A 25,302-nucleotide genomic window follows, 5' to 3' on the forward strand; every position below is an offset into this window, starting at 1 on the left:
TCTTTTATATTTTTGTTTTAACAGATATTCGGCAGAGTCTCAGTCCCATGTCTCAGAGGCCTGTTCTGAAAGTTTGTAACCATGGTAATAAACAGTATTCATAAATTGCACATTCTTCTTATCCGCTTTTATCCCATTGATCTGTGATTTCAGTAGACTTCTGTGAAGTTCTCAAGTTTCAATATAACTATAATAGTAAAAACGAGTGGATCTACACATTCGTTATAGATTGTATACTCAGATTCTGCCGTCTGACAGTATTGCCTGAGCTAGTGTCTAGAGTTCTTCTTTCAGGTCTTGAGTGAATTTTTTTATTATTTGAAATTACCTCACACATTTCTGATCAGTGTTGTCCAGTGTATTCTTTCAAAAGCATTGTGCTTTCATAATACTATTTTGAGTAGTGGGTTTACTTTACATGGAGATGCAATTTGAAATGTTGAATTGTTACCTATTTTACTCTATGACATTTGCCAGTAGAGTTTGAAATACTATGACCAGCATTTTGACAAAAATCATTAATGCAGATGAGCTTCATGTGATATTATTATGGATGGATGTGCTAGAATCACTGAAAAGAAAGTGAGTTAACTTAGTCTCGTATTTATGAGATTGAATTCTTTCAGAAATCTCTACCCAACTACTGCACACCAGTCTCAAGGTGCCAGTTTGTGTTGATTGGATTTTATTTACTTTATTTTCCTTTTTCTCACTGTTATGTATTATGGGGTTCTGCTGACCTTCCTTAGTCAAAACGTAATTCACCCATTGTGATTGCCATTTCCTCAGGGTGAGAGGGTCACCAACTTCACCAGATTTATAAATGGAAAAATACTTGACATATTGCATTCAAGGGTGCTTTGGGGTGCAGATGAGTTAAGTAGTTACGTTTTAGCACTAATGTGTAATGCATGAGTAGAGAAACGTGTCAAATTTTTAAGAGAGTCTGATATAATTATGAGGTAAGTAGTAAAAGACATGGTTATAATGATCTCTTAATAGCTGTATAGATCCCAACTGCTCAAGGTAAAGTACATATAATAGTTGCTTAATAAAGAAGAAGAAAGGTGAAACCCTGCAGCAAAATTTTACATAGATCTTTTGACATTTTTCAACAGTAAGTTTTTGTTGTTTTGCCTTCTCTTGCTCTAATAGTAAAAAAGAATTGTAAGAAATCAGATAAATTTGTTGTGGATCATTAATTCCTAATTGGGGTTTACGGTTTGGAGTTATTGTGACATTCGAAATAATGGCAAACAGTGTAGAGGACAGTGTTTCCCTGGACCTCATAGATAATGTGTTTCATAGATGAATACATGGAAACTCAGGCTAAAAACTTCTCAAAACTATACAGCTAGTTATTGACACAACTATGGCCATGATACAGTTCTGATTTCCACCGCATTTCTCTTTTGATTATATATAGACTAGTGGCCTGGTGCACGAAATTCGTGCACGGGGGAGGGTGTGTTCCTCAGCCTGGCCTGCACCCTCTCCAATTTGGGACCCCTCGAAAAATGTCCTGCCAGTTTACAGGGATTGGACCTAAACCAGTAGTCGGGCATCCCTCTCGTAATCCGGGACTGCTCTGCCCACACTGCAGCCACCGCTACTGCCTCAGCCACTGCCTGCCCAAGATCCATGGCTGTGGGGAGAGGGCCCACGCCCACGCCCCGCAGAGAATCAGCTGGGAGGGAGTGCTGTACGCTGGCAGTGGGGCCAAGGACCGGTCCCTGGACCCCGCCAAGTGGGTCCAGCTGCAGAGGAGCCTGGATAAGAAGCTGGGTGAGCTAAGCAGCCAGAGGAGGAGCAAAAGGAGGGAGAAGGAGATGTGAGCTGGCCCTCACACCCTCCGGCCTTGTCTTAGCAAATGCAAGTGGGAGCAAGCGGCTGTCCATGGTGCTTTCTGTGCCTTATAGCTGCTCCGGTGATGTGACCAGGGCTGCATGAGCAAGCCAGGGGCCTCTAGGAGGGGGTGGGTCCTCGGGCCCAGCGTGCCATGCCTTGCGCTGGGGTGGGGGCAGGCTGCAGTGGCTGTTCTCTGGACCTTCTGGGGAGAGCTGCCCCAGGTCTCAGTTTTGTTGGCACCAGGGCCCCCTGGGGCTCTCCAGGTCCCTCGCCAACTGCCTTAAGAGAACCTTTAAGAGAGGTTCCGGGAGTCCGGATTGCGGCCTGGCCTGCACCCCGCCCTCCTGCCCTCGGATCGCCATGGAGATCGAGGGGTGCAGGCCCTCCCGCCCTTCAGTTGCCATGGTGGGGGTTCGGGGTTGATACCTGGCCTGCACCCCGCCCTCCTGCCCTTCCATTGCCATGGTGGGGGTCCGTGGTTGCTTCCTGGCCTGCAACTCGGCCCTCCCGCCCTCCGATCGCCATGGTGGGGGTCCGGGGTTGCTGCCTGGCCTGTAACACGGCCCTCCCGCCCTCCGATCGCCATGGTGGGGGTCCGCGGCTGCTGCCTGGCCTGCACCCCGCCCTCCCGCCCTCCGATCGCCATGGTGGGGGTCCGGGGTTGCCGCCTGGCCTGCGCTCCGGCCCTCACGCCCTCCGATCGCCATGGCGGGGGTCCGGGGTTGCTGCCTGGCCTGTAACACGGCCCTCCCGCCCTCCGATCGCCATGGCGATCGAGGGACACAGGCCCTCCCGCCCTTCAGTTGCCATGGCGGGGGTCCGGTGTTGCGGCCTGGCCTGCGCTCCGGCCCTCCTGCCCTCCCATCGCCATGGTGGGGGTCCAGGGTTGCTGCCTGGCCTGCGCTCCGGCCCTCCTGCCCTCCCATCGCCATGGTGGGGGTCCAGGGTTGCTGCCTGGCCTGCGCTCCGGCCCTCCTGCCCTCCCATCGCCATGGCGGGGGTCCAGGGTTGCTGCCTGGCCTGCGCTCCGGCCCTCCTGCCCTCCCATCGCCATGGTGGGGGTCCGCGGTTGCCGCCTGGCCTGCGCCCAGCCCTCCTGCCCTCCCATCGCCATGGTGGGGGTCCAGGGTTGCTGCCTGGCCTGCGCTCCGGCCCTCCTGCCCTCCCATCGCCATGGTGGGGGTCCGCAGTTGCCGCCTGGCCTGCGCCCAGCCCTCCTGCCCTCCCATCGCCATGGTGGGGGTCCGCGGCTGCTGCCTGGCCTGCGCTCCGGCCCTCCTGCCCTCTAAGTGCCATGGCGATCAGGGCCGGCCAGCCGGCAACCCCAGCTTTCCCATGGCATCACCCACTAGGGGGTGGGGAAAGGCAGCCGTTGCCCACCCCCCAACTCTTGCCTACCGCCTGGGTTGCCCATCACCATTCTTCAGTCCTTCCCCTTTCGCCTCTCATCATTGCGAGTATGCAAATTAACCGCCATCTTTGTTGGCAGTTACTGCCATCTTGGCTGTCAGTTAATTTGCATATCTCGCTGATTAGCCAATGGGAAGGGTAGTGGTCCTACGCCAATTACCATGTTTCTGTTTTATTAGATAGGATACTTTGGTTATTTTTTATTAGTAGTAAAATAAACAATGCAGCCCACATTGTAAGTCATTAAAGCACAATAGGCAACACAATGGTCATGATAAGATTATAATGGCATATTTGAACCCCTGCCATGCTTAATTTTAAATAAGTATTTTAGGTGTAATGTAGGGGGAAGTTATTTAAGATAAATTTGTGCACTGGCCTCAGGGACACAGTCCTTCTGTGACTGTCATGCTAGGAAAGTGTCCAGGCTCCTGTAAATTACATATAAATTGTGATGTTTCAATCCATTTTGTAAAAGCAAATGAGCATTGCATTTTCGTCTTTACTAAACCTGATATGTACTATCTGAAGTCCTAAGGCTATTGTGATAATTAAGTTAGTAGGTTATAGAGCCAGCTAAAGGAGATATAACACAAATATCAAATTCTCTGTTGTAATATAAATGTAGTGGGTTGACATGTTTTTGAAACTTAATTTTTTATTTATATTTCTGCTGTGTTTTTGCTTCACATTTTAAGCAAGTGAGAACAAATCCAAATTACCAAATTAATCTTTAAGAACAGTATGTATAAAGATACATTTATTAGACTGGATGTTGAAAAATGAAGAATATGGTAAGGAATATTGCAACAAGAATCATGATTATTTTTACAAAAAGATGAAATTTCAAGCCTATTTGTAATCTATTTCTAAAAATTACTTATTTTCATTGAAAGCTGAACAATGTGATTGAAATGTAACACATAACTCCTTTTACTTTTTAATTTGTTTTCATATACTTAAACAAAACTAGTGTCTGATACTTATACTTTCTACAAATATATAGTAGTTGATAGTATGTTGTAAACTGTTATGAAAAGATTATAAAATTTTCTGCAGGGTTATTACATGCCAAGCACTATGCTGAATGTTTCATGCACATCCCATTTAAGCTTTTCAGTACTCCTATCAAATAATCACTACTTTAGTCTCCATTTTATAGTTGAAAATAACCAAGGATTAAACAGGTCTGATAGTTTGCTTAAGGTCCTGCAGTCAAATTTCAACCCTGGGCCTGTCTGGTTCTTAATCTCTCTGCCATGGCGTGCTCTGAATGCAGCTTTTGAATCCATACCTGTTGTTCCCATCCTTGAGCCGATGCATAGCTGTACATTTTTTTTCTCACGATAGAAGGTTGAACTATTGATAAACCTCTCTGAGGTTTCCGGCCTCTGGTATGTCTAGTCTCTTATTCCCAGATTGGACCGCTAGGTAGTACTCTTTTCCTCATCTGAGGCTGGAAGAGGAAAAGAGCACCACCTCCTGGAATTGTAAACACTTTTTATTCCTTCAATAAACTCTATATCCAAGCATCTATATTAATTAAAATAAATGCATACTCTGTTAGAAAGATCATAGATGATTTACATTATACACACACACACACACAAAAGATGGCCTCAAGCATTCTAACTTCCGCTAATTTCAAAAGCACAGAATATACACATGAGTAACCCAGCCCTTGTGCTGTGACCCAAACCTCTAGCAAAAATACTATGGTTAAAGCCTTTACCTGTTTTATCTTGTGTTTTACCTGTTAATGTCTGGGCAGAAATTAAGTGTTTGGTATTTTTCCTTTTATTAAACACTTGCTAGGCATTTAAGATATAGAGATACCGTCTAAGAATTCACCATCCAGTGGGAAGATAGATAAGTAATAATTCTCATACCTGTATATTTGCTGTATATTTGCTTAATGCTGAGTTAGGGGTAACACACAGAGTGTGGGCGAGTATCAAGAAGTCTGAAAGACCAATCTGGACCTGGCTTCTAGAAGGATCTGAAATCCAAGCTGAGTATTGAGAAATGAGTAGAAATAATGCCAAAAAACCCAAGGACAAGGGTGAGCCAAGAAAGCAGCCACACGTCCGTACTTTCTCAAGAGGTCCTTTCCTTTGCAGGGCCATTCTGGTCCCGTAAAACCATGTGCTCTTATTCTCACAGATTATTAGATAACAGAATAACAATACTCATATTAGCACCCTAATCTTTCCCATTTTATAATACTCATTTCCCTAAAAATGTTCTTATTCAATGTCTGTCACATTGCCCATGAGCGCCTTTAGGGAGCATGCAAGGCAATGAAGGAGGGTGTCTGTCTGGTCTACTGCTGCGACCCCAGTACTTAGCTGGGTCAATGCCTGATACATGGATGTTTAGTAAAAATGTACTGAAAATGACATTTTTAGGTTTAGGCTTGAAGTGGACAATTAATGTATATTGAGCAAAATCAGATCTCACAGTATTACCCAAATACTTGGGATTAATATGCAATTACTGAAGCTTAGGCTGTGAACACAATTAATCCCTCTCATCTCCCTAAAATGGTATCTGAAGGAGGTCCTTGATCATCACCGGTCTAGGCTTCAAAAGGTTGTTAGATCAAATGTGGAAGGTGTGGTTTAATCTTGATTGGATTATTCACTCCTGAGAAATGGAGGGTTACTTATGAGTTAAGTTTTCCCCCTTGTTGTTTAAGTAACGTTTAACAACAGTAAATAAAAGAAAGCATCTGTTAATGAGTACAGGACATTATCTCATTTCTTTACTCAATACAGTGCATTCCAGACTTAAAGATTTTTCTATAGTCTGTAGGAAATAATAAAATTTCCTTTTAAGTCAAGATAATCTAAGTATTAATGCATTTCTCTCTGTTTCCTCCTTCTCCTCCTCCTCCTCCTCCTCCTCCTCCTCCTCCTCCTCCTCCTCCTCCTCCTCCTCCTCCTCCTCCTCCTCCTCCTCCTCCTCCTTTCCCTCTTCCTCCTTCTCTTCCTCCTCCTCTCCCTTCCTTTCTCTCTAAAAATCAATAAAACATCTTAAAAAACAAAAAAGAAAATGGCAGGTCTGAGCAGTTTGTATGGAACTGAAGTGACAACCTTCTGAGAGGAATGACCTGAAAAGACTATAGGTACCTTGATGCTGACATGGGTTGGCTGCAGGGGATTAGGAAAGAGCCAAAGAGTGTTTTATGGATTGAGGAAGGAGCCAGGTCTAGAGCTCTGGGCTGAGACCCTCACAGAGAGTTACTAAGGCTGCATAAGCAAATGAGTTATCTAAAGGAAAATATTCAGACTTAGAGAATGGTAAACCAAGGGCTAAAACCTTAGGATTGAACCCAGGTGAATGGTGAAGTGAGTGAGAGGCAGAAAATGATGAAGAAATGGAGGGAGATTATATAATAATGGAGCCTACATTATGGTTGAAAGAAAACTTTCAAGGAATTGAGTTTCCTCATTCTTTTTCTTCTGTTGTTTGTTTCTTTCTTTCTCTGTACAACTCAGTGGTATACCACTGAGTGACTAGTGTCCCTCTCTTCTACTCTCTTCAGGACATCTCTTCGCCTGTGCACTAGATAGACTGCAAACATCTGTGACAAAGATGTCTCACCTCATGCTGCTTCTCCCTGAATCTGATTACACCCTTGTTAGATGGTTTCTTTATAATAAGTAGTACAGTGGAATATTTTTCTCAGTGAGATGGATATAGAGTAATCAGAAAAAAAATCTATAAACCATATGCAATTAAAATCCCTAATGATAAAACTGTTTAACTGCAACAAAATAAGATAAAACATAATCAAAATTTTAGGCAAACAAGTATTACACATTTTTAGTGAATATCCATAACCTAAACAAAATCTTGCTATATTATCTTTACATTAAATCAATTCTTAATAGCCTTAATTTGGATCTGATTATCTATTTTTACTCTCTCGCTTATATATGGAGCTTTGAGAGATTTTTATAGAAATAAGATTGTATTGCTTCCAGGCACAGCTGCTCTGCCACTCTAAGATTTGAAGTCAGAATTAAATGTGAAGCTAGTTAGATATTTTTGAATTAGCTTATTTCTTCACAAAATAACTCTGAGAGGCACACAAAAAAGGCTTTGTTGTTGATGTATCAAAACTTCACACATAACCCTCCCTTCCTTAAACCACTCAGTTGTGGTTCCCTTATTTCTTGACCTACCTTTTCCCCAAACAGCAAGAATTTGTCTTAAGGCAGAATTATGAAATTTGTAAGGTTTTCAATCATGTCTGCCTTAAGGCTTCTTTGAAAACAGTGACCACAATGTGAATCCAGTTCTTGGCTAGAAAAACCTTATCTATCAAAGTAGTAAATTTTGACAACCACCATTGCCATTTCTTTAAACTGTATCCTATTTTAAAGTAGACAGGGCATAAGAATAATATAGTAAAATTTTTTGATAATTTTTACTATAAGTCATTGGCTTATTTTTTTGAGAATATTTTTTTTTGTTCTCTTTCTGATAAACTTGTGCCTGCCAAGTAACCTAAGAAAGAGAGTTATTAAAACACTAATTATTTTTGGCACCCTTACATTTGGGCTTTCGAGCAGAATCAAATGCTACCTGTAATTGTCAAAAGACTTAAATATTTTTAAGGAGACTTTTCTGGGCCAGGAATGTAAAGCAGTTTGGTTGATTTTACATTTTATTCAAACATCAGTCTCTCCTATTTACTGTGTAGTCAAGCAAAAGGAATAAAGTACTCAGCGGGGCTCCTGCCTAGGTAACGATGCCCTGTGGGTAGAAGGGAAAGGCCTGGCTAATTTATACTCAGGTCAGGACAACCTTTTGGCTCAGTCACATTATCATACAGACTCTTAAGCATGAACAGGTTAGAAAATTCTCAAGTAGTGAGGACTTCAAGTTGTTTTAAAAGGATATTTATGCAAGAAATAGCAAATGCCTTTTATTTAATGAGCATTCACAAATCTGTGCTGAAGACTGGGACCAAATTGAGTGAAAAGGAGATAAAGAACTATTATGTAAGGAAAGTAATATCCTCCACTTCCCTGAAGTAGTTGTTACGATTAATATGTCTCTTGTCCTGTAGTGAACTAATTATTATGATCTTTTAAAATTTTTGGCTCATTCTAAATTTCTCCCTTTGCTTGTAGAGGGCAAATAAAGTAAAAGTCTTGAGTTGCTTCCTAGATTCTGCGACAAAGGGCAGTTGGCTCCCCACTAGCACAGATACCAAAATTCGTGTCCAAATGTAGCCATAGTGCTCAGTTTGGCAGAAGGCAGACAGAGTGAGCTGTAGAGCACCCACCAAGCAGAGTCAGCCCATTTTTAGAGGCTATTTCATGTTTTAAAATAGTATAGTAGTTAATCAGGGTAACAGTGGGTCCTCTGTTGGCACACCTTGTTTGAGCAATGAGTGTGTTACACGCGAGGAAGGCGCATGGAAGGAAGGGTAGGTGACCCTGATGTGGCTGGTGTTTTTCCCAGTGTGTGCCAACTATATCAGGTGACAGATCTTTTTCCATAAAACAACTCTTGGTGCTAACTTCAGTATTTTCAAGGTGCCATTAGATTTATTTTTATATTTTTACTTTATTTGCCCTCACTAAAGGTCAGTTTGGAGTAGCCACAGATACAGAAACTATTTTTTAAGGTTGTTGTCAGTATTAAAAATTTTTGCAGAGTGCCTGACTGGCACATAATAGTTACGTTAAAAACACCATCAGTAGTACTTATTCGCTGGCAATTTGTGAAAGCCTATGACTAGCCAGATGGTTGAATCCTGTTGATAGTAACCTTGAGTGATCTGGCCAAGCAGTCTGACCTTGAAAACAGTGTGGAGTCACTTCTTGCTTTTTCACTTGGTTTGACTTCTTGACTTACTAATAGGGTGACCTTAGCAAGTTATTTCACCTTTGAATTTCCTTTTCCTCAGCTATAGAAAAAGAAATTACACTATGTGCTTCATAGACTATTTGTAAGATTAAATGAAAATATGTAAGAGTATGCTACTAAAATACCTAGAATTGAGTAGATATTCAATAAATTCAATATATGTTAGTTTTTCCTCATTCCTTTTTCTTTTCTACCATCCTTCCATGGTGCGTTTGTCAATAGAAAATTAATATAAATTCTCCAACAAAGTCACAGTGGTGGGCAGAATGGGTGCGGTAATGACAGAGGTTAAAATTGATTTTCTTATGTTGAATGTTCTGTAAACTGCACTTAAAGTGCATTAAGTGGCATGAACTAATTTAGAATAGAAAAATATGAAAAATTAAAATACGATAGATATTTTTGGTTTTAAAATACAATAATAAAGATTTTTATCCCCTTTTTACCACAAAGCCCAAAAGAGGAGTAACAAAGAACAATTTCAAATTCTATGAAATCAAGACATCTTTAACCTGGGACATCTTTAACTCTATAAAGACAGAATAGAGAAGGTGATGCAGGAAGGAGAAAACTGGAGTGCAGGTGAATTCATTTCCATAACAGGCCACCACAAACTAGAGGCCTTAAACAACAGAAAAATATTCCTCGCAGTTCTGGGGACCAGACATCTGAAATCAAGGTGTTGACAGGGTCAGTTCTTTACTGGTGGGAGAGTCTGTCCCTTTTTCCTGTCTCCCAGTGGCCCCCGGACCGTGCTGTTCCCTGACTTGCAGCTGCACATGGCATTCTTCCTTGTGTCTCTCCTCTTTTTTTTTTTTTTTTTAATTGTTTTATTGCTTAAGGTATTACAAAGAGTATTACATATGTCTCCTTTTTCCCCCGCCCTTGACAATCTCCTGGCCTCCCCTACCCCCCTGGTGTCTTATGTCCATTGGTTATGCTTATATGCATGCATATAAGTCCTTCGGTTGATCTCTTATCCCCCGCTTCTGCCCCACTACTCTCCCCGACCTTCCCGCTGAAGTTTGACAATCTGTTTGAGGCAGCTCTGCCTCTGTATCTATTTTTGTTCATAAGTTTATAATAGTCTTTATTATCCATGAATGAGTGAGATCATGTGGTATTTTTCCTTCATTGACTGGCTTATTTCACTTAGCCTAATGCTCTCCAGTTCCATCCATGCCCTTGCAAATGGTAAGAGTTCCTTCTTTTTTACAGCAGCATAGTATTCCATCTTGTAGATGTACCACAGTTTTCTAATCCATTCATCTACTGATGGGCACTTAGGCTGTTTCCAGATCTTAGCTATGGTGAATTGTGCTGCTATGAACATAGGGGTGCATATATCCTTTCTGATTGGTGTTTCTGGTTTCTTGGGATATATTCCTAGAAGTGGGATCACAGGGTCAAAAAGGAGTTCCATTTGTAGTTTTTTGAGGAAACTCCATACTGTCTTCCATAGTGGCTGCACCAGTCTGCATTCCCACCAGCAGTGCACGAGTGTTCCTTTTTCTCCACATCCTCTCCAGCACTTGTCGTTTGTGGATTTGTTGATGATAGCCAGTCTGACAGGTGTGAGATGGTACCTCATTGTTGTTTTGATTTGCATCTCTCGGATGATTAGTGACTTTGAGCATGTTTTCATATGTCTCTTGGCTTTCTGAATGTCCTCTTTTGAAAGGTGTCTATTTAGATCCTTTGCCCATTTTTGATTGGATTGTTTATCTTCCTTTTGTTAAGTTGTATGAGTTCCCTATAAATTTTGGAGATTAGGCCCTTATCAGATATGCCATTTGCAAATATGTTTTCCCACTCAGTGGGCTTTCTTGTTGCTTTGTTGATGGTTTCTTTTGCTGTGCAGAAGCTTTTTATTTTGATGAAGTTCCATTTGTTCATTTTCTCTTTAGTTTCAAGTGCCCTAGGAGCTGTATCAGTGAAGAAATTGCTTCGGCATATGTCTGAGATTTTGTTGCCTTTGGATTCTTCTAGTATTTTTATGGTTCCCCGTCGTACATTTAAGTCCTTTATCCATTTTGAGTTTATTTTTGTGTATGTTGTAAGTTGGTGGTCTAGTTTTATTTTCTTGCATATATCTGTCCAATTTTCCCAACACCATTTATTGAAGAGACTATCTTGACTCCACTGTATGTTCTTGCCTCCTTTGTCAAATATTAATTGAGCATATTGGTTCGGGCCGATTTCTGGGCTCTCTATTCTATTCCATTGATATATATGTGTGTTCTTGTGCCAGTACCAGGCAGTTTTGAGAACAGTGGCTTTGTAATACAGTTTGATATCTGGTATTGAGATCTCACCTATTTTCTTTTTTCTCAGGATTGCTGCAGCTATTCGGGGTCTTTTTTTATTCCAGATGAATTTTTGGAGAGTTTGTTCTAGGCCTGTGAAATATGCCATTGGTATTTTAATGGGAAGTGCGTTGAATTTATAGATTGCTTTGGGTAGTATGGACATTTTAATGATGTTGATTCTACCAATCCATGAACACGGTATGTTCTTCCATCTGTTTATGTCTTCCTCTATCTCTTTTTTCAACGTCTTGTAGTTTTCTGAGTAGAGGTCTTTTACCTCTTTAGTTAAGTTTATTCCTAGATAGCTTAATTTTTTTGTTGCGATAGTAAATGGGATTGTTATTATAATCTCTCTTTCTGAAAGTTCACTATTGGTGTATAGAAATGCCTCGGATTTCTTGGAGTTAATTTTGTATCCTGCTACATTGCCAAATTCATGTATTAAGTCTAGTAGTTTTTTGATGGAGTCTTTAGGGTTTTGTATGTATAATATCATGTCATCTGCAAATAAGGACAGTTTTACTTCCTCTTTTCCAATTTGGATGCCTTTTATTTCTTCTTCTTGTCTAATTGCAATGGCTAATACTTCCAGTACTATGTTGAACAGGAGTGGTGAGAGTGGGCATCCCTGTCTTGTTCCTGTTCTTAGGGGAATGGTGTTATTTTTTGTCCATTGAGTATGATGTTGGCTGTGGGCTTGTCATATATGGCTTTTATTATGTTGAGGTATGATCCTTCAATTCCCACCTTGCTGAGAGTTTTTATCAAAAATGGGTGTTGGATTTTGTCGAATGCTTTTTCTGCATCAATTGATATGACCATGTGGTTTTTTTCTTTCAATTTGTTTATGTGATGTATCACGTATTGATTTGCAGATATTGTACCATCCTTGCATCCCTGGGATAAATCCTACTTGGTCATGGTGTATGATCTTTCTGATGTACTGCTGGATCCGATTTGCTAAGATTTTGTTGAGGATTTTGGCATCTATGTTCATGAGGGATGTTGGCCTGTAATTCTCTTTCATTGTGTTGTTTTTACCTGGTTTTGGTATTAGGGTGATGCTGGCTTCATAGAATGAGCTTGGAAGTGTTCCTTCCTCTTGAATTTTTTGTAGTAGTCTGAGGAGGATAGGTTTTAGTTCTTCCTTGAATGTTTGGTAAAACTCCCCTGTGAAGCCGTCTGGTCCTAGGCTTTTGTTTGCTGGAAGCTTTTTGATGACTGCTTCAATTTCTTCCATAGTTATTGGCCTATTGAGATTTTTAGATTCTTCCTGATTGAGTGCCGGAATGTTGTATTTTTCTAGGAATTTGTCCATTTCCTCCAGGTTGTCTAGTTTGTTGGAGTAGAGCTATCCATAGTATTTTTTAACAATCATTTGTATTTCTGTGGGGTCTGTTGTTATTTCGCCTCTATCGTTTCTGATTTTGTTTATTTGGGTCCTCTCTCTTTGCTTCTTGGTGAGTCTGGCTAGAGGTTTGTCAATCTTGTTTATCCTTTCAAAGAACCAGCTCTTGGTTTCATTGATTTTCTGTATTGTTTTTTTTGGTCTCTACGTCATTTATTTCTGCTCTAATCTTTATTATCTCCTTCCTTCTGCTCACTCTGGGGTTTTCTTGTTGCTCTCTTCTAATTCTTTGAGTTGTAGAGTTAGATGATATACTACCATTTTTTCTTCTTTTTTGAGATAGGCCTATAGAGCTATAAACTTCCCTCTCAGGACTGCTTTCATTGTGTCCCACAGGTTTTGGATTGTTCTGTTTTCATTGTCAGTAGTTTCCAGGATGTTTTTAATTTCTTCTTTGATCTCATTGGTAACCCAATCAATACTTAATAACATGCTATTCAGCTTCCAAGTGTTTGAGTATTTTGGGTTTTTTTTTTTTTTAAATCTTTATTGTTCAGATTATTACATTTGTTCCTCTTCCCCCCCCCCATAACTCCCCTCCTCCCTCACTCCCCACCCACTGTCCTCATCCATAGGTGCACGATTTTTGTCCAGTCTCTTCCCGCATCTCCCACACCCCTTTCCCCCCCAGGAATAGTCAGTCCATTCCCTGTCTATGTCCCTGATTCTATTATAATCACCAGTTCATTCTGTTCATCAGATTATTTATTCACTTGATTCTTAGATTCACTTGTTGATAGACGCATATTTGTTGTTCATAATTTGTATCTTTACCTTTTTCTTCCTCTTCATCTTCTTAAAGGATACCTTTCAGCATTTCATATAATCCTGGTTTGGTGGTGATGAACTCCTTTAGCTTTTCCTTATCTGTGAAGCTCTTTATCTGACCTTCAATTTTGAATGATAGCTTTGCTGGATAAAGTAATCTTGATTGTAGGTTCTTGGTATTCATCACTTTGAATATTTCTTGCCACTCCCTTCTGGCCTGCAAAGTTTCTGTTGAGAAATCAGCTGACAGTCGTATGGGTACTCCCTTGTAGGTAACTGACTTTCTTTCTCTTGCTGCTTTTAAGATTCTCTCTTTGTCTTTTGCTCTTGGCATTTTAATTATGATGTGTCTTGGTGTGGTCCTCTTTGGATTCCTTTTGTTTGGGGTTCTCCGCGCTTCTTGGACCTGTAAGTCCATTTCTTTCACCAGGTGGGGGAAGTTTTCTGTCATTATTTCTTCAAATAGGTTTTCAATATCTTGCTCTCTCTCATCTTCTGGCACCCCTATAATTCTGATGTTGGTACGCTTGAAGCTGTCCCAGAGGCTCCTTACACTATCCTCGCATTTTTTGATTCTTTTTTCATTTTGCTTTTCCGGTTGGGTGTTTTTTGCTTCCTCGCATTTCAAATCATTGACTTGATTCTTGCGCTCCTCTGGTCTGCTGTCGGGAGTCTGTATAATATTCGTTATTTCAGTCCGTGTATGCTTAATTTCTAGTTGGTTCCCCAATATAAGATCGAGGGTCTCATTAGTTTTCTTGTAGATCTCATTAAGTTTATCGGCGGCTTCTAAACAGTTCTTGAGAGACCTTAAAAGTGTGGTTCTGAACTCTATATCTTCCATTGACAATTTTGTCCTGTTTCTTTGTCTCCGCATTTTGTTATGCTTCCTTGGTGCACCCCCTAGTGGTCTTTGTTCACAGTCTTATAGTTAAATCTTGATTGTTGTAGCTAATTCCAGGGAGGGTTTGACCTCCAGGCCAAGTGGCTATGAGAATCAGCTGTGTCAGCAGTGAGAGAACTTCTGTCCTCTAGGGAGGTGCTAATCTAGCCTTTGCCTGAGGATATCCAGCAAATGCCTCTGTGCAGGGCTTGGGCAGGGCGGGTTGCACAGGATCAACAGGGTGGGCCGGAGAGAGCAGTTATGGCGGCTCTCAGTCCTGTCCCCAGGGGCTCTGCCTCTCTGAGTCCCAGCACCCGCTGCAAAGCTCAGAGAGAAAGCTGCACTCGCTCTGACCGAAGCCAGACAGTCCCGCTTCTCCCGTTTGAGTCTGGGTCCCTAAAGACTCGCCCGTATCTGGAGCTCAGATTCTGCGACTCCCTCCCGATTGAAAACGCCAACCGCGCCTTCTGCGGCCAGCCCGCTCCGCGCACTCCGCACCTCAGAATTTGACTTCAGCACTGTGCCTCCTCTGAGTGTCCGTATGCGTTTCTCTTTCCTCCTAGTTGTAGGACTTCCACTCAGCCAGCGTTCCTGTGGTTCTGGGTGATGTCCCTTCCGTTTTTTGGTTTCACTTTTGAAGTAGTTGTTCAAAGCAGCAAACTCCGGCGTTAACCTATGCCGCCATCTTGGTTCTCCTCTCAGTTCTGTGTTCTAAGTTCTGTGTTCTCTGGGTTGTTTTTATTGTAGATTATTTCTAATATTATGCCATCGTGGTCCAAGAAGATGCTTTTTATGATTTCAATCTTCTTGAATTTGGGGAGACTTTACTTGTGACCCAATATATGGTCTATTTTTGAATCTGTCCCATGAGCACTTGAGTAGAATGTATATTCCGCGGCTTTGGAGTGAAGTGTTCTGAAGATGTCTATTAAGTCCATCTGATCTAGTGAGTCATTTAGGATTGCTGTTTTTTTGCTGATTGTTTGTCTAGAGGACTTATCCAGTGATGTCAGTGGTGTTTTAAAGTCCCCTACTATGATTGTATTGTTGTCCATCTCTCCTTTGATATCTTCCAGGAGTTTTTTTATGTATGTGGGTGCTCCTGCATTGGGTGCATATATGTTTACCAGGGTTATATCTTCTTGTTGTATTGATCCCTTTAGTATTATGAAGTGGCCTTCCTTATTTCTTGTTATGGCCTTCACTTTGATGTCTATTTTGTCCAATATAAGTATTGCTACCCAGCTTTCTTTTCCTTTCCATTTGCCTGATAGATATTTTTCCATCCCTTCACTTTCAGTCTGTGTGAGTCCCTTCTTCTGAGGTGGGTCTCTCGTAGACAGTAAATGTATGGGTCATGTTTTTTTATCCATTCAGCCACTCGATTCCTTTTGGTTGGAGCATTTAGTCTGTTTACGTTTAAAGTTATTATTGAAAGGTACTTGTTTGTAGCCATTTCTTTTTTTGTGTGGCTGTTTTCTTTCTGAGCTTTTTATTTCTTTTTTTTACACCATTCCCTTTCGCATTTCTTGCATTGCTGGCTTGGTGGTGATAAACTCCCTTAGCCTTTTTTTGTCTGTGAAGCTTCTTATTTCCCCTTCAATTTTGAATGATAGCCTGGCTGGATAGAGTATTCTTGTATTCAGTCCTTTGCTTTGCATCACTTTGTAAATTTCCATCCATTCTTTTCTGGCCTGATGTGTTTCTGTTGAGAAATCATTTGTTAATCTAATGGGTGATCCCTTGTATGTAACTTTCCGTCTCTCTCTTGTAGCCTTTAAGATTCTCTCTTTGTCCTGAACATTTGCCATGGTAATTATGATGTGTCTTGGTGTGGGTCTTTTCAGGTTCAGCTTGTTTGGGACTCTCTGTGCTTGTGTGACTTTTTTCTTCCCCACCTCAGGTAAGTTTTCTGATATTATTTCTTCATATAAGTTTTTAAGTCTTGTTCCTCTTTCTGTTGTTCTGGCACTCCTATTATTCGTATGTTGTTTTGTTTCATGTTGTCCCATAGCTCCCTTAGGCTCTCCTCCTGTCTTTTAATTTTTTTCTCCAACTGCAGTTCAGTTTGGGTGTGTTTTACTTCCCTGTCTTCTAATTCGCTAATTCGGTCCTCCGCTTCTCCTAGTCTACTGTTGAAACTTTCATGGTGTTTTTTATTGCAGCTATGTCACTCTTCATTTCTTCTTGGTTCTTACATAATTTATTGATTTTTTCATCTGTTTCTTCTTGCTTCTTGCATAAGTTGTTGATTGTTTCCTCCATCCGGTTTATGCATTCTAAGACCCTGAATCTGAATTCTTTTTCTGTCAAGCTGCATGCCTCGGTTTCACTTAGCTGCTTTTCTGGAGAGTCCTCCTTTTCTTTCCTTTGGGGGTTTTTTTGTCTACCCATGTTTGATCTCACCGACATATCTAGATCTTGAGTCGTTCAGTGGCTGCTCCCTGGGTGGCAGTGGCTCCTCGGGCTGTGGTTACTCCTCGGGCGGTTGTCGTAGCAGCTGCTCCTCAGTTGGCAGCAGCTCCTGTGGTGGGTGCTGTTCACCGCTGTGGTGGCTCCTCTGACTAGTTGGGTGAGGCTTCACACACAGCTGCTGTTTCTCAGACAGAGGGTGTGGTGATCAGGAGGCTGCTGTCTGTGTCTCTCCTCTTGACTTCTTATGGGGACACCAGTCATTTGGTTAGAGCTCACCCTATTCTAGTGTGTCCTCCATCTTAACTTGGTTACATTTGCAAAGACCCTATCTCTAAATACATTCACAAGAATCGGGGGTGAGGATTTCAACATGTTGTGGGGACACAGTTCAACCCACAACAGCATGTGACTCCAATGAGAAACAGACTGAGTTATTCCTCACAGGACACATGAGGGCTGAGGAATGGCAGGTCCTAAGAGCAGCAGGCAGAAGGATTGGGGCACAGAGCTGAAAGTAGAGGGGTAGTAAAGGAGCAGTTCGACCTCCATCTGGCCGTGTGGCTCTAAAATCCAGACTTATAACCATAATGCTGCTTTCCCTTTCCTCTTCCCAACCCAGAGAGGAGCGGTATATCATCTAGAAAAATTTTGATGCTCTAGAGTGGCAATACAGCCAGGGCTGAGGTGTGCCACTGAAAACGGATTCTGTCAACACAGTGGAAGGCCTTCCTGGCCCCCTCCAACCACTTAGTCCTTTGACCATAGGAGCCAAGCTAATACTCCAAGCAGATCACAAAATATTCTTCTGAAAGTAATGAACAGTTTAGAGAAAAGGCCTTCAGATACTGGAATTGGAACCCCTACCCTCCAAAAATGCCTGCGTCCCACAGAGAGGCCCACAAGTTAACAAACCTAGTCACTCACACAAAATTAGTCTTAGATATGAATTTGAATGAGGATTCATCAGATGACAGAAAAAAAGAAAGAAAAACACATCAACTAAGGGAACTCTTAGGAAACAGAAAATGTGGATTACACCATAATTAATAATTTCAACAATATAAAAGATTTCAGTGATGAAAATAGGATTAGATAGTACCAATAGCTTAAAAAAATTATAGTTTAGAAATATTAAAGGGTTTAATTGGCAACAGGCAGGCACTCATGATAGGAAGATATCTCCAAGAATAGCTTAGTTTATCCCTATTAAGATAGAACCAGAAGTCAGTTCCACTCATTAGCTGCCTCCTTCTCTCCTAAAACATACTGATAATACCATACCTTCATTTTTTTTTTCATTTTCTCTCTCTCAATACTGTATATGAACCTAAAGGGGACTTCTCTGTTTCAGCTCTCAGCTTATTGTTATGTGATCTAGAAACTGAACGCTCTTTAGTGTGCCTTCCTTAAGACTGGTAGGCAATGAGTCAGTAATGGTAGTGCCTCTAGCTCAGGAAAATAGATGTGCTTCTTCAAACACAGTGGATATGTCCAACCTTTTTGTGTGTTCTGTAAGTAATATTGGTCAGTGATTTTACAGCACATATCAGTATTTTCTTCCCTTATCAGTCTTAATGTGAGAGAAAATAATGACGGAAATGAGTAATAGAGAAAATCAAGTTCCACTCTTTTGTGTGTGTGTGTGTATGTGTCTTTTAGAGGAAACGTAGCCTTTCAGTGCTGAATAAGAAGTTGATGACTAAACTGAATCCTTAGAAAAACAAGAGAATGGGATGAAATTAGCATTTTTGAAACATTAACGTTATAATCATAATATAAAAGTAATTACTTACTTTTGTAAGTAAGTGTCTTAATACATTACACTGGCCTCTGAGAGCCCAGGCCTTAGCTAGTATAGGTGGACTATTTGTGACTTGGAGGGGAACAGTGGCCCCTTGTTATATGTAGTTGAGGTAAGGAGAGAAATATTAAATATTTCTCTACTGTAAAAGGGTCTATAAATTGGTTGAAGAAAGCACTGACATGCATTAAGAAAGCTGAATGTCCCATTGACTCCCAAGTAAATTAGAAATTATTAGTGTTAGCCATGATGACATTGTTGTGATAGGACAGCATTTGGCTTAAATACTTTCACCATTTATTAGCAGTGATATTAGAATAAATGGTAATGATCATTAGGTGCTATGTACATTATCATTTAACTAATTATGCTTGCAATCTCCTTCTATTAGTCAAACCTCTTTTGGTTAATTAGTCAAAGGAGCTGTCTCCAAATTCTAAAGGAATAATGAAATAAAGAAACACTGAAATATCCTAAAGAAAATGGCAATGTATCCGTGTTACCTCATATGTCAATTTTATTTACCCTTTCCTCAAAAGATTCTGGCAGGTTGTTTTTTATTGTAAAATATGATGATTAGGCTTATTAAATTATATGTGAATACTTTACCCATTAAGTACTTAATACAGCAGAAAAGTGCTAATGTAATAGGCAAAGAAAAACAAAATCCTTATTTACCAACTTTTCCATATTGAAAGATGAACCAGGAAATACTGTTTAGTTGTTAATACCATCTTGTATTTTTTAAAATGTTTTATGGATTTCAGAGAGAGGAAACAAGAGGGAGAGAGGGATAGAAAAATCAATGATGAGAGAAAATTGATTTTCTCCTGCATGTCCTCTACTGGGGATCGAGCCTGTAATCTCATGCATGTGCTCTCACCAGGAATCCAAACCATGAGCTCCTGTTTCATGGATTGATTCGACGCTCAACCGCAGAGCTACACCAGCTAGACTCCTCTTCTTTTATTTTATTTTAAAAAATTACTGATTTCAGAGAGGAAGGGGAGAGAGAGAGAGAGATAGAAACATCAATGATGAGGGAGAAACATTGATTGGCTGCCTCATGCACGCCCCACATTGGGGATCAAACCCGCAATCTGGGCATATGCCCTGATGGGAATCCAAACCACAAGCTACTGGTTCATGGCTCAACGCTCAACCACTGAACCATGCCAGTAAGGCTTAGTTCTGAAAAGCCAGTCACTCAAAATCCATAGAACTTCAAAACTACAAATATAAGACACAACTCAGGCAATTTTATCAGGTCTTCTACTACTTACTTCTTATTAATGTGGTTAGCCTGAGGAGTTCTTAAACTGATGTTTGGTAAACCACGAACAGGGTTTTATTTGTAATCCAAAGTATATTTTATCACTGGATGTAAAGCATGTTTTCATATGTTCTTCTTAGTCTTCCCCATTTGCCAAAGGAGGGGAGAAAATAGAGAAAACAATCTTTTAAAATTCACTGTGATCTGTCATCAGACTTCTCATGTGATGACAGTGATGCTCTATTGTGACTGTGCAGCAAAAATAAATGAAGAGCTACCCAGGACAGTCTTGCAGGACAGAGAGAAGCTCTGCCCGGGAGGTTCTCCTGGGATATGGGCTGCACTTGCAGCCTTTGGCAACAGAGCCCTCTTCATCACTTCTTAAACACCCATCTCTCTGTTTTCTGTTTACTTGCTGGAAACCACATGGCCTATTACTCTCCATTCTATTAACCTTCTTTCTCTTCATTTGCTGATATCCATTCCCTTTCTTCACCTAAACATAAAAGTACATGATCTGTTCAGGGTAAGAAATAAATATATATAAAGTAACTAGAGGCCCAATGCATGAAATTCATGCAAGAGTAGGCCTTCCTTCCACTGGTTGTCGGCACCGGCCTCCCTCTGGCACCCGGGACCCGGGCTTCCCTCTCAGCCCAGGCTTTGTCTGGAAGGTCATCCAGAAGGACGTCCAGTCTAATTAGCATATTACTCATTTATTTTTATAGATGGAATGAAGGAAGGAAAGTTAGTAACTCCACGTACTGTGTTTTAGAAACTGATAACATTTCCTAGAAATTAATTCTTATCTCTGCAAGATGTTTATTTAAAGACAGTTGAGCTTTGTATACTTTCCTGGTATACTTTCCTTGCCCCTCTGTTTTAAGAAATGTAATCTATTTTTTCTCATATTAGTCACATATTTCTTTAGTAAACAGATCTTTAATCCTAGCTAGAATCCCCTTACAGTTTTGCACTGAGATCATCTTTAAAACTGTTACTGTTCTTTTTCAAGAGATACCAAACACTCTTTTTACTTTATAATTGGAAATAAAAGACTATCAATATACAAATTATTGTGCTGCTCTCTCTCTGTTTCACTAAATTACTTGACCCTATGTATTGTACCGAAAGGTTTTGTTTTGTTTAAACTGTCCTTATACTTGTTTCGCTTCTTCCCATATTTTAAAAGTAAACTGTAGCCCTAGCTGGTTTGGCTCAGTGGATAGAGCATTAGCCTGCTGACTAAAGGGTCCTGGGTTCAATTCTAGTCAAGAACACATGCTCGGGTTGTGGGTTCCATCCCCAGTGGGGGGCATGTAGGAGGTAGCCGATCAGTGATTCTCTCATCATTGATGTTTCTATCACTCTGTCTCTTCCTTCTTCTCTAAAATCAATAAAAACATATTGTTAAAAAAAAATGTAAACTTTATACTGATGAATCACATAAATCTAGAAAAGTACACAGTTCCTAAGTATGTGGCTTGATGAATGCTCATAGAATGAATTTAACTATGTAACCAGTACGCAGGCTAAAAACAGTATTAGAAATGCAGAAGCCCCTTCCAGCTCCTCCCATTCATAACCTCAGGTCCTAACTGTGAGAACATAAGCTAATCTTACTTGTCCTTTTTAAAAATGGAGTCATACACTTTGTATCCATTTTGTTTTGTAAAGTTTTAGTTCATCCTTATTGTTATTTAGTATTTCACTCTGTAAATATATCATTTTTTTAAAAAATTTTGTTGGTGGGTACTTATTTTGCCTCTAGACTTGGGCTATTACAAATAATATTTGTGATTCTTATGCATGTCTTTTGGTTCTGTCAGGTAAGGACCTAGAATGTAATTGTTGTTTCACTGGGTTTGCATATGTTCAGTTTTAGTAGATATGCCACCCAACAGTTTTCCAAAATGATTATACCCGTTTATACATCCATCAGCAATGTATGAGAGTTTCATTTTAACAGTTCTGGTAGGATAGCTCATTGTGGTTTTGATTTGCATTTTCCTTATGAGTAACTTGAGTACATTTTCATAAGTTTCTTGACTTTTTGGATATCCTGTTATGTGAGATGCCTGTTCAAGTCTTTTGCCTATTTTTCTGTGGCTCGTAGATGTTTATCAAATAGATGCGGTACACTCTAAAACAAGCATGTCAAACTTGCGCCAGCAGGCCACATGCCACGAGTTAAGCGAGGTATGCGGCCCACCAGCTGTGAGTTTGACATGCTTGCTATAGAACTTTATCATAACATTTATGTCAAACTGCTAATTAAAGAAAGGTTGTGGGTTACTTTATGGTAATATAAAACTGCACATTGCTCACCTCCTCCAGTAATTACGAGACCTTCGAATGAAAGGGCTAGTCAGTATTATGCATTAAAAAAGCAAGCATGTTGTGGAATCTGCTGCCTGCTTCCCTCTTCTGTTGAATTCCCTTTGGTGTACCTATCCATTGTCTTTTCCTCCTTGTTGTCATGTGATAGCAATTCAGGGCCCCACTAGCATCTATAACCGAACTGTGGACACTCCAAGAATGGTATTCTAGAAAAGAAGTGTGTCATGCAAAAGATTTAGAAAACCATTTATTGAATGAATGAATGCTTGAATGAGTAGATATGTGAATGCATGAAGGAAATAAATAAATAAATGACTGCATAACTGAGTCTTGAAGTCTGGCCTCCCAACTCTAAGTCTGATGTAAATTCCGTATGCCCCAATACTTACTATTCATTAGGAAATATTTTTTGAGTGTGGAAAATTATTGTCATAAAATGTTGTGCTCAACTTGTAGTTTATAAATATGAATTAGGTAAGCTGTCAAGGTAACAAACTTATAACATATTTAGATTTAGTTTTATGATAAAACTAGAGGCCCGGTGCACAAGATTTGTGCACTGGGGGTCCGGGGGAGAAAGGGATGCGGAGGGTCCCTCAGCCTGGCCTGTGTCCTCTTGCAGTCCAGGAGCCCTTGGGGGATGCCCTGCTGATGGCTTAGGCCCGCTCCCCATGAGCCCGGCTACTGGCTAAGCCGTGCTTCCCCTATGGGAGCACACTGATCACCAGGGTGCAGCTCCTGTATTGAGCGTCTGCCCCCTGGTGGTCAGTGTGCATCATAGCAACCAGTCATTCTGCCATTTGGTCGATTTGCATATTAGCCTTTTATTATATAGGATTTGAGTGGCTTCTTTATAAACTACTTCTAAATACATAGTCTATTACCAAAGAAAAAGATTCTTCATGTTTAAAATACCCCATGCACATGATTCTATTGTTGATGAGTGAGATCCATATTAAGTGATTAAATGTATGTTTCTCCTAAAAGATGACTTTCATTTATTTATCTCAAAGAAATCTATGGTTTTTTCCAATGTCAATTTTGCAACATATTAATTAAGGTAGTTTTAAGTTTATAAAGTGTTAATATGAAGTAGAAGCTTCTGATTTTTAAAATGTTGATTCTATTCTATGGAATTAGTATGTGTTCTTATGTTTATCACTTACCATGTTTCTTCATCTATGAAATGCAGTAGTAGATGGTTTTTATTGTTTTATGAGTTAAACCTCCCTCTCTCTTTTTTTTAATACTGAATATTTTGATTAACATTTATTGTCACAACCTAAAATATGACAGTTAATATCTAGTCTATTTTGACTGCTATACTTGAACCAATTGAGCTGCATTTGGGATCAAATATACACATTAAAATTAAAGTAAACACTAAGTTTGTTTAAAACCTATGTCTTTGAGTTTTCTGATGCAAACATCTATTAAGAGTATAATATTTTAAAAATATAGAAAAGTATAAAGGAGAAAAATAAAGTTTACCCATAGCTTATATAAACATTGTTGGCATTGATTTTCTAATTTTTAACATACATTAATACTTTTTTAAATTCGGACATGCTGTGCATAGTAACTTTGTTATGAGTATTTTCCATATAATATGAATTCCTCTTAACAATGTTTTCATTGATGTACAGTATTCTTAGTGAAGTTGGGCTATACCTTATTTAACAAGCTTGCCCAGGGTTTGACCTTTAGATGCTGTTAAATTTTTTACTATTATAATAAACTAGAGGCCCGGTGCATGAAATTCATGCACTCAGGGGGGGTCCCTCAGCCCGGACTGCACCCTCTCACAGTCTGGGAGCCCACAGGGGATGTCTGACTGCCAATTTAGGCCCGCTCCCTATGGGCCTTAGTGCTGCCGTAGAGGCGGAAGAGGCTCCCGCCAACTCCACTGCACTCACCAGCCGTGAGCCTGGCTCAGAGCTTCTGGCTGAGCAGCACTCCCCCCGTGGAAGCTCAGTGACCACCAGGGAGCAGCTCCTGCATTGAGTGTCTGCTCCCTGGTGGTCAGTGCGCATCATAGCAACCTGTCATTCAACCATTCAGTTGATTTGCATATTAGCCTTTTATTATATAGGACTAGAGGCCCGGTGCACAAAAATTTGTGCACTCGGGGGGGGGGGAGGAGGGGTCCTTCAGCCCGGCCTGTGCCCTCTCGCAGTCTGGGACCCCTCGGGAGATAACGACCTGCTGGCTTAGACCTGCTCCCGGGTGGCAGAGGGCAGGCCCAATCCCTAGGTGCAGCCCCTGGTCGGGCTCAGAGCAGGGCCGATTGGGGAGTTGGGGCGCCGCCCCGTCATGCACAGAGCAGGGCAGATTGGGAGATTGTGATGCCACCCTCAGTCACGCTCAGGGTAGGGCCGATTGGGGGGTTGGGGCACTGTCCCCTGTCACACTCAAGGCAGGGTTGATGGGGAGGTTGTGGCGCCACCCCTTGTCACGCACAGAGCAGGGCCAATCAGGGGGTTGGGGCGCTGCCCCCGTCACACACAGAGCAGGGCCCATCAGGGGGTTGGGGCACCGCCCTCTATCACCCACAGAGCAGGGCCAATCAGGGGGTTGGGGCGCTGCCCCCGTCACACACAGAGCAGGGCCCATCAGGGGGTTGGGGCACCGCCCTCTATCACCCACAGAGCAGGGCCGATCAGGGGGTTGGGGCGCTGCCACTCTCACACTCAGGGCAGGGCCGATGGGGAGGTTATGGCTCTACCCCATCACACACAGAGCAGGGCCTGTGGGGGGGCGGTTGGGGAGCTCCCCCCTATCAGGCACAGAGCAGGGCTGCTCAGGGGGTTGGGGCCCCGCCCCCTGTCACACACAGAGCCACGGGGCGATCAGGGGGTTTGGGTGCTGCCCCCTGTCACACTGATCCCGGTGCTGGGAGGCATATTACCCTTTTACTATATAGGATAGAGGCCTGGTGCATGGGTGGGTGCCGGCTGGTTT

General features: G+C 41.3%; 1 protein-coding gene across 2 annotated transcripts in view; it reads left to right on the forward strand.

The window, feature by feature from the left end:
• DIAPH3 (diaphanous related formin 3) overlaps positions 1–25,302 on the forward strand; it is a 558,347-nt gene that overhangs the window by 433,969 nt on the left and 99,076 nt on the right. For both annotated transcript variants that reach the window (XM_036299517.1, XM_036299518.1), the window contains one exon: positions 25–84. In XM_036299517.1, the coding sequence (XP_036155410.1) occupies positions 25–84 (60 nt within the window). The remainder of the gene's footprint in view (positions 1–24; positions 85–25,302) is intronic.

This window comes from Myotis myotis, unplaced genomic scaffold, assembly GCF_014108235.1.
Source record: "Myotis myotis isolate mMyoMyo1 unplaced genomic scaffold, mMyoMyo1.p scaffold_m19_p_3, whole genome shotgun sequence".
Classification (NCBI taxonomy): domain Eukaryota; kingdom Metazoa; phylum Chordata; class Mammalia; order Chiroptera; family Vespertilionidae; genus Myotis; species Myotis myotis.